The sequence below is a fragment of the Sesamum indicum genome, linkage group LG1, assembly GCF_026168435.1.
Source record: "Sesamum indicum cultivar Baizhima isolate 11 linkage group LG1, ASM2616843v1, whole genome shotgun sequence".
Classification (NCBI taxonomy): domain Eukaryota; kingdom Viridiplantae; phylum Streptophyta; class Magnoliopsida; order Lamiales; family Pedaliaceae; genus Sesamum; species Sesamum indicum.
This window is the reverse complement of record NC_142657.1, coordinates 2,395,649-2,406,040: the sequence shown is the minus strand read 5'-3', so window position 1 is coordinate 2,406,040 and position 10,392 is coordinate 2,395,649. Positions and strand designations below refer to the sequence as shown.

General features: G+C 27.8%; 1 protein-coding gene across 1 annotated transcript; it reads right to left on the bottom strand.

Moving 5' to 3' along the window:
• Window positions 1–1,067: 1,067 nt before the first annotated feature.
• On the bottom strand, window positions 1,068–5,182 carry LOC105155473 (Bifunctional inhibitor/lipid-transfer protein/seed storage 2S albumin superfamily protein). Its single transcript, XM_011071350.3, has 3 exons — window positions 4,804–5,182; window positions 3,980–4,015; window positions 1,068–1,470 (listed from the first exon to the last, which is right to left on the bottom strand). Exons 1-3 carry the CDS (start codon window positions 5,099–5,101, stop codon window positions 1,367–1,369), a joined length of 438 nt encoding a protein of 145 aa, XP_011069652.1. The 5' UTR covers window positions 5,102–5,182; the 3' UTR covers window positions 1,068–1,366.
• Between the last annotated feature and the right edge of the window lie 5,210 nt (window positions 5,183–10,392).

The window sequence follows — 10,392 nt, the reverse complement described above, 5'->3', positions numbered from 1 at the left end:
GTATTTCGAAGAATACTTTTAAAGTGTTTGGAATGTTAGCTTTTGTTTTTGAAACTATCAAAAAGGACTTTTAAGTCAAAAGCTAGCAGCACTATGGAGGGTACTTCTAGCTGCTTTGACTTTTTTTATAAGTAAATCCAACTTTATTTTTTACTATTTTATCTTCATTACAATAATTTTAATTCAACTTTATTATTTTTATTTATTTTCAAAATTACGTATTTAGAGTTTATATTGAAATTTTTTAAATAATTTAACAATAATCAAATTTACACTTTCACAAATTTAATATTTAAATTTTTTATATTTTATTTGCTATATTATCTAATTATACTATTCCTATAACATTAAATAATATAAGTTAAGTTATGATTAACTATAAAAATATTTTTTTTTGGCAATCACGCAAGTTAATTATTATGTATAAATCAATAGCTATATTACTCAGTGTGAGCATCATCAAAATAAATATTTATTTTTTATTAATATTTTTAAAAACTTAAATATGGAATATACTGACTGAAATAAAATTATTATTGACAAACAACTAGCGCAAATATATGCAAAAAAAAAAAAAAAATATCTTTTTATGACATGAGGATAAAATGGTCTTTAATAAATTAAATTTGTTTAGAAGTGATTATTTCCCAAACACTATCCAAAATATATTAATTGTGGGGATAGCAAGTGGAGATATTTGGACCATTTTCGAACAATTTTTGCGTCTTGCACATATATGACCAATTAAACAACCCATATAATCTTCTTGGAATTTCAACAGGGATTTTTATAATTACAAGTGTGTGTGGCACGTTTAAATGTGTGTATAATTAATTTAAAATATAAATAATATAATTCTTATTTTTTTCAAATATATATTTTAATTAATTAAATAAAAAATATTAAAAGATAGAAGTTGTGAGTTTTTATCTAGAGAAAGTGAGAAACTAAAAGAAACATAAAAAGTTGAAGGAGAGAGATAATTGAAAGTTGAGAAAAAGAAAAAATATTGAATTTTCTTAAAAAAATAATAAAAAAAATGACACATCATGAGAGGTGCTCTCCGATAATAATAAAATATAGATAATGTATAGATATCAACCATCCATGAAATAATCATACATACAAAAAGACCTACATAATGTAATCATGTCATACAAGGAGAAATACCGTATAATAGGATACATATGAAGTCTCAACATCGCCAAATTCATCTCAAATACAGAAAACAGAGGAAATAATCAATGAGCAAGGAAATAATCGTCGAAACAGCCGTATAAGCTCTCAACCACTGGTGATCCTACTCAAAGTATGTGCGAGGTGAGGATCGATCGGTCATTCCTTCAACTATACGTGAAGCTATCACTTAATAGAAAAAGGAGAGAGCCGACACCAAGAGAAGGGCTGGCATCCCCATCCATGAAATCCTGCCTGCAGCATTGCCGCCGCCGCCGCCGCCACCGGGTACGGCTGTGAAAACATTCATGTCAAATAGTTAGATGCATAGGTGTAATATGGTTAAAAATTAAATGATATATTTTTGTCCCTACTCGAGCCTTTTAGGACATGTTCATCCTATCCCGTCTAATTCAATGTTTATTTTTTCTGGACCACGACCCAGTATAATTTGACAATAAAAAACTCTAGTTTGGACCCGACTCGATCAGACTCGAGTTAATCATATGATAAGTGTAATACACTTTTGATGTGATTGGTGTATAATTCAAGAAAATGACAAATCACATAGTAAATGCAATACGCTTACTCTGTGATTAATTTGGTTTGATCAAATCTGATTCGAGCAAGAATTTTCGTTTGAGACGTGGATTTGGATTATTGTTGGGCCTGTCAATCCCATCTCTTGAGGTGGTATTGGGCATTACACAAACCACTAAATCCTATTATCTAATTATCCCATCCCAAAAATTAAATGAGCCTTTAGGCCTTGATTTTAAACTAGGATGGAGTAAAAGGTTGACAGATAAATGTGGGGTATTGTAATTTTATCATTGATTTAATTAAGATAATAAAAACTAAGAACAGAAAACCAGATAAATGTGGGATATTGTAATCGTGTTTTATCTCGATTGCACAAGAAAACCAGAAAAAGGGAGATCTTTGTCATGTATTAAAATCTCAAACGGAAGTGAATGTCAAAATCCAAAATCTCAAGAGAAGTGAATGCATCGAATAACGGCTGTGATAAGCAACGTAAAACCGCACACATGTTATACACACACATACAAGGACATGTTGGTAATTTTGTAAGAAAAAAGGACATGTTGGATATTTTCTATTAAAGTTAAAAGTCCCATTTTGCCCTTTGTGATGTATAAGCCTATTTGTTTGTATTTTCATTTTCAACTATTTTGAAACAGCAAATAAAATGAAAATATATTTGTCTATACATATTCTCATTATAAATATACTAATTCACACTACAGTTCAATATAAAACACAATCTTATTAATTAATCAAAATAAAATCTCACTTCACACAAAAACTTAAATAAAATTAAAAGCACATATTCATCACTGAAAACTGAGAACGGAAACACAAACAACCACTGTTTGATATTATGTCGTGGATCATATCATGTCAGCAGTAAAATTATATTATATTGATAGTGTATGATCAACATTGTTCGATATTTTTAATCTCGATTCGTATATACCGAAACATAAATAAATCAATCTTAAAATTTTCATTTTGCCTCTTAAACTAGATTCAAATGAACTCTGTCTTTAACTTGATTATCATATTAACTATCAACTTGCCGCAATATTTTGCAAAAATTGTCGCATGGCTTCCGTCTGGCTACAAAGATTAAATATTGTTAAGATATTACATATTAAATTATTTTTTTTTTAAAGTTTAGAATTTTAGATGAGTCAGTTATTTAATATAGTATTAGAATTAGATCAAACAAAAGTTTTTGTGTTTTAATTTTATCATCAACTATATATGAAAGAAAGTTTTTCATGTGCAGAGAGTTTTGGACGTGAAGTGGTGTATTAAGATATTGAATAGAGAAAATTATGACTAAGATCCGGCATAATTTTGAGTACTTTCTCATTGTTTGAAAATTACAAATACCCCTATGAAGTTTGATGAAATTATGTAATTCTTGAATGAAATTATTGTCAAATATGCTCTCATTATAAAAATAAAAATTTATAAAAAAATTCGAACAGGGTAGATGGAAAAATTATAAAAATAAAATTATGATTCTTAATCCATAATGACGTTCAGCAGAAAAAATTGATGAAAACCTTACGGAAACCAACGAATTAGACTAATTGTTATACGATCGCTAAATCTAGAGGGTTATTGGTAATTTTGCAACAACGAGGGGTATTCGTAATTATAACAAATTTTAAAAAAGATCGTTATAATTTATCCTATTAAATATTAAATACTTTTTTTTGCAAAATAATATAAATATTTAGATGAGGTGTGATTTTAACAAATATAATATTCAATTTTAACCGAATTAAAATTATTGGTTTAATACAAATAATCATTGCACCATGCATTAATCAATCATATATATATATATATATATATATGTGTAGTTTCATAAAAGTTCCATGTGAAAGAGTGGTGGGAAATAATGAGGTAGTAGGTGGACTTCATTAAATTAAATGTGAAAGAGATGACCATCACTTGGACAAATTCACGCGGTTTGGGTGCCCCCACAGTTGACCATAACTGTTCAATCGAATGTTCGGACAAAGAAATTTAAACCCTGGTATAAAAGTTAACACTATGTTTGATTTCATGTTTCGACAAAATAAACCACATTCAATATTTTTTTTTTATTTTTTTTATATCTTATCTATGTGTTTTTCTATTTTTTAATTTTCTATCCACATACATTGAACGTGACACGTCCAATTAGTTATATAATTACTGGGGAGAGTTCAAACACAAAATGAGATATCTGTAAGTAATAAAGATGGAAGAGGTAAAAAGATACCTGGAGGAGGAACAGATGAGGGATGCGGCGCCAAAGCTGTTGTCATGAACAACATAAAAATCAAGATTTGTATACAATTATAGTAAAAAAGGGTAATTATAAAATTGATTTGAAACGGTAGGAATATTCATTTTTTGGGATAAAAATAACAATTAATGTCTAAAAATTTGAAACTTTACGGTTTAATTGAAAAGTAACTTGAAAATAATTAATTGGTCTCAACTGGCAATAATATACCATAAAAATAATATTCCAAGACTTTGAATTACTAAAAAGTAAACCCACATTTTTCACTAATTCTTTTATTTGATATTTTAAAACAAACCAAATAATTAAATTTGAATCTACAAAAACAATAATTTTCTATGGGAAAAATGCAATTGTATCCGATGTGATATGTGAAATGTGAAAAAAATTCTAGGGTTAATTTGCTTTATATTTTAAAATACAAAATGATAATTTATGATTTTTTTTTAAGAGGCGTATTTGCTCATTTCTCGTGCAAATTGCATTTAAACCAATTTTCCCTCAATCACCACTCGAAGCAGCACCCTTTTTTTCCTTTTAAATGGGGAAAATGAAAGAAAAGCGAAGTCGGACTGAGTCCCCAATCTTCATCAACACAATAGCATTTGCATTTGAAGGACTTCAAATCCAAACTCTCTTAGCCAAATTTCTCATCATAAAACCCCCAAATGAAATAAACATTGGCAAAATTGAGCTCAAAATCGGCGCTCTAAAACCACTCAACCACCAGAAAAACAAACCAAAACGGAAAAAACAGTTCGATTTACAACCGATCAACGCAAAATTCATTTACATACCGTTGCAGGCGCTGACGTCGCCAGGAAGATTACAGTATTTGGGGAGCAAAAGCGCTTGAGTAATATTAATCCCGCCGAGAAGATCCGGATTGTTGTACAGGCGGCAGAGACAGTCAAGCTGAGTTGACACCACTTCTTTGATGGCGTTGCAGCAGGTCGCCGATGGATTTGTTGAGTTCAAGTACTCTGCGCAGGGCACCAGCTTGGCGACGCAGTCAGACTGCGCCTCCGCCAGTCCGGTGGCAGCTACCAACAGCGCCACCGTTAAGACCGCCGCGATCGTGGAGGGGAATGCCATTTCGGGTGAGGGGCAGGTTGGTTTTATGAGTGTTGGTGAGAGGGGGTGAGATGGTGGTGGTTTTGGGGATTGGAGCTGTATTTATATTTGCGTTTCCAGGTGGCGTGTGTTTGTGGGAACGGAAAAAGGACAGAAACAGAAAAGAGGAAACAAACCTGACATAGGTTGTATGTAATAATTTCCACTTTATGGTCAAAAAAATAATTTACAAAAATATTAAAACAAATAATAAAAATTAAATAAAATTGAAGTTCGTGTATTTAGAAAAATAACTTAATATTTATAATTTTGTTAATAAATTATAAAAATTGCTAGGGAGCTAATTATTTATACTTTTTTTAGATTAAATTTATATTATTTAAATAATTTAAAAGTAGAAAATATAATCCCAAAAAATACTCTTTTTAATTTATTTGCACCAATGGGATAAACGTTTTATTTTTAACGGCTGCAGAAGGAGTTTGTCGAGCTTATAAATTTTTAGAAATATCTTATGATATCTTAAATTTTTTAAGATGCTAAATTAAATTTGATAAAAAAGAAAAAAGAATTTATAAGGTTTAAAAATAATATTAGGAGCTTATAAGCTCTTTTAAAAAACTAAAAACATTCTAATTTATTTTTTAAATTTTAACGAATTCCTTCAAATTAATATATATCCGCAATTATTTATATCTTATGAGTTTCATCATCTTAATTTATTTTTAAAATAAAATTTGACATCTTATAAATTCTTAAATATTTATATAAATTTAGCCATACACCACTTATAGGTTTATTTAATTATACTATATTTCTTTCTTGTTAAATTTGTAATTTTATTTTTTAAGACCTCTGATATTTTTCTAAAAAATATTATTTTATAAAATTTAATAATTTGATATTAAATATAAAAATAAAGAAAAAAATTGTTTTTTCTTTTTTTGTTAACTTTAGTTTATAATTCGGCTCAAGTCAAATTAGATGCTTAAATTCAAAATGAAAAAATTATATATTTTTAATTATTTGATGTCAGACAGCTGAGATTGGAAAATTAGGAAAGTTGAGGGACCCAAGACTTAAATTTATATTTTGCAGTAGCTATGAATGTCGGAGTAATTTAAAATGTGCATTATAAACTATATATAAAAATTAAATTTGTAATATTATTTAACAAATAAATTTTTAAGCTAAAATTATTTAATTCAATTAAGCTAATAAATACATATTAAAATAATAAAATATTTTTCATATTGAAAATAGTTGGATAAGATTATTTTTGAATAGATTATATTATGAAGTTTGCTTCTCATTAATTGCAAATCCTTAGCTCCCTAATATTATTAGTAACTAATTTATGGAGCTTAAAAATTTAAAAATATCTTACCATATATTTTAAAACTATAAGATGTGTTAAATTATTTTTGTATCTTTTTTAGATATATTTATACTTCTCCTCATTTTTTTCAGCGGAAGCCGTCGTTCACGTATAATTTAATATGTAATTATATTTTTTATATTATATTTTAAAAATACATATAATTTAATAAATGTATAAATTTATGTTTAAATATAAAAATATATTATAATTAAAATTTTGGAATTATTTGAAAAAATAAGGGTAGTTTGGTACTTGTAGTAGTAAAAATGTTTACCCATTCGTATTTTTTACGTGTGCGATGTACTTATAGAGGGAAGGGGTAATTTGCACCTTTTTAGAAAAGGTAAAACGCAAACATCGCATGGGGTTATTTGCATTTTATCCCCAAACTTTTTTTTTTAACGCTTTCACACCTAATCTTTTGCTTTTGTTGCACTTCGCACTTTGTCGAAAAATAATGGTGGAATATTTTGTCCACATGTGTATACGCGCCTAAGGGCGATCTAATTGTAAATGTTAAATGCAGATAGTCCTCCAAAGGGATCATTTATATTTTGCCCCCCAACCTTTTTATAGAACAAAAAAATTTAAAAAAATATGGAGAAAATTCTTATAAAATTTAATGCTTGATCTGCAGATAAACGACTTCACATTATAAATCAAATATAATGTTGGCATGGATTGAAATACCCACATATGCTTGATGGTGGTGCCAATAGATATACACGATTTTTTTTTCTTTATTTCTTTTAGTTTGATTTTTTCTCTTTTTATACAGCAGTAGTGTATTTGATTTTATTGTGAAGTTACACTCTTTCGTGATTTTTTTATTTGGATTGTTGAAGTTCAATATCTTCATTTGGGTCAGTCAATTTTTCTTATTTTCTCATCTAGATTTTTATTCAATCTTTGTAATGTTCTGCTGATTTTATGTTTGTGAATTGAAGTTTAAAATTTTCTTGCTCAGTTTAAGGGTTTCACGCACCTGATATTGCAGAAAGTTCATACATGGTTTTTCTGTTTGATTTTATCTTGTAATGTGAAGTTATTTATCTGCAAATTATGTACTGAACTTTTTCTCCATTTTTTAGATTTTTTTTTCTTTTTTTCTATTTTTTATTTATTTTATTTTTATTAAAAGGTTGGGAGACAAAGTGCAAATGATTCCATAAGTTGGGGCCTGTTTGACCTATACAATTTTACTGAACCCAATATCACCCTTAAGCGCATGCATGTACACACGCGGATGGAATATTTCATCATTATTCCTCCAAAAATGCAAAGTGCAACAAAATCAAAAGACTGGGGAAAAAGTGTAAAAAAATAGGTTTAATTCCTTCATTAACTTCAAAATAATTTAATTTTAGATTCTAACTACAATATATATTTATTAAATAATTATGAAATTATGAATTCAAACGACATGATCACTCACATTTTTAAGATTAATAATTCCAAAATCAATATCTGACAACTATTATGATATGATTCATTACGCAACGGTCGAATCAAACTATACCTCAATTTAAAAAAAAATTAACATGACTACATTAATTATTTATAAACTCCAAAAATGCCATTTTATACTAACACTTCAATATTTATTTAAATAAAATATAAAATTTTAAAAAATCTAGAAAAAGAATGGAAATAATCTGGCAAGCAGTCAAACTACACTCTCAGTTTTAGATAAACAATTCGTCTACGCAAATGTGCAGACACGGCATTCACATCCCGATTGGAAGGTCGGAAAGTGCATGGAAACGTTTGTACTTTGCGCAAGACTTAGTGAGGCTGTTGACCAAGACGCATCTATTTTATTGAATTTTTATTTTATTTAATATATACACATTATGTGCACATTTTTTTAAATAAAACAAATAACATAATTCTTGTATAATTAACCTGTATATATTTGACGTGCGTAAATTTTAAATTATGTTTACACTGCTCAATGGTACGACTAAGTTTCTCCTAAGAGAAGATATCTACAAGACGAAAAATCACCGAGAAGGTCCCGAGTATAATTTTTTTATGTCTAAATTGAACAGACCGTAAAGAAAAAATACTTACAAGTACTAAGAAATACTATGTGAGCAAATATTGCACCTAGGCATAGAAGACGGATATTTATAGATTTGTCTTGTTGTACGAAGTTCACATGAACCACAAATTTAAGAATAATCGATTGATGCCCGTGAGTCCATACACACTATGATTTGGATCCGAACAATCCAAATAAAAAATACGGATCTTGGTATGTCTGTTATTTAAAATAGAGCGGGAGGTATTAAGTTTGCGTCCAGCTTTCAATATTCAATAAAATAGAAAATATATTAATGTATTAGGGAACCATCCAACCAAATTGGGTCATTACAAAGATGTAATAGTCTCCAAGGTCTTTTCTGGACTTAGTTTTATATATAGACTGTTAGTTAGATGTAAACATCTTGACTTGTTTTCTTGGGTTTGAACGTTGAAATATAATTGTTTTTTTCGTAAATGAAGATGAAAATTCGTTCGAGGAAAACCATTTACGCGTGGGGTTGAATTATACAACAATTTTTATCCATGAGTCCACTTAATTAATACCCCATATATAATATCATGCCACCAGATATAATTCAAAATAAATTAAAATTAAAGTTGGTTTGATTCAAAAAGAAGTGAAAGAACATTAGTCTTCCTTGTTTGGTACGAGAAAAATATATTAAGAAGAAAATACTAATTTTTGTAATTTTATTGAATATCTCTTCTTTTTGTTTTGTATTAGAAAATAAATAAATTAATATTATAGTAATATAATTTTAGTATATCAAAATTTTAAAACTTTATTAATAAAAATATTTATCGAATAAGAATTAGAATATTTTTTATTAATTAGAATATTCAACAAACATCAGTGCCTTTGTTGATACCAAAAATAAAACTGTACTTTTGAGGAAAATTATATATATATAGATATATATGGGTAATAGAGTAAATAAAAATAAAACTGTACTTTTTTGTCTTTTTGGCCTTATACTTTTACTTTTTCGCTCATTTTGAACGAAAACAAAATTGGACTTTGGAGGAGTTTCATATACATCGAGTTTTACTTCACCTTAATTTCTTCTCTCTAACCAAACACCAAATTATCTCTTATACATTTATTTTTACTTCTATTTTTCTTATACGCCCACTTTTACCCCAACCAAACACACTCTAAGAGTAATGCTTTAGAAATTTCCTAACTTTTTAGGCCTCAAATGTCGCCAAAATTCTCGCGTGATTAATAAAAATAAAAGGGATTATTTTATTTTATTTATTTTAGAGTTAATTAGATCCCCTCTAGAAGTGTGAAATTATTTTATAAAAGAATTTTAAAATTACACTTATATCCCCTTAAAAAATTCTCTGATTGCACATGAGCCGCTTCTGTTAAGATTTGGATGAAAAATACTGACATTAACAAAATAAAAATACATAATTTTTTATTTTTTTTCCTCATTTAATATACCCATGTATATTTTTTCAATTACAATTAGGGATAAATGTAACTTATATATATGAAGTGAAGTTAATATTATTATATTTTTTTCTTATAAATACAAAATTATTACATAGGAATATTAAATGAGGGGTGAAATTAAAATTTTAAGCAATTATTTTGCTAACAAAACCATATTTCATCCAAACTATAACGAAGGGGGTTAGATGTAAAAGAAAATTTTTGGAGGGGGTGCAAATATAATTTTGAATTTTTTTGGGAAAAACTGTAATTTAATATATATTTTTAGATGGATTTAAGTATAATACACCCTTTACTTCATTGTTTGGTCTAATTGCTGATGAACTCTCCGACGTTTTTAAAATTATATTCATTACTAATTTACATATGTTCTTAAAAAGACATGAAAATTTCATTAAATATTACTTTTCTTGTTAAGAA

Bases quoted from the DNA above. Each gene is read 5' to 3' on its own strand.
- LOC105155473 (XM_011071350.3), bottom strand. From the start codon at position 5,101: ATGGCATTCCCCTCCACGATCGCGGCGGTCTTAACGGTGGCGCTGTTG. The intron at 4,016-4,803 runs GTATGTAAATGA...TCATGACAACAG, and splicing joins CGACGTCAGCGCCTGCAACG to CTTTGGCGCCGCATCCCTCA. The intron at 1,471-3,979 runs GTATCTTTTTAC...ATGTTTTCACAG, and splicing joins CTCATCTGTTCCTCCTCCAG to CCGTACCCGGTGGCGGCGGC.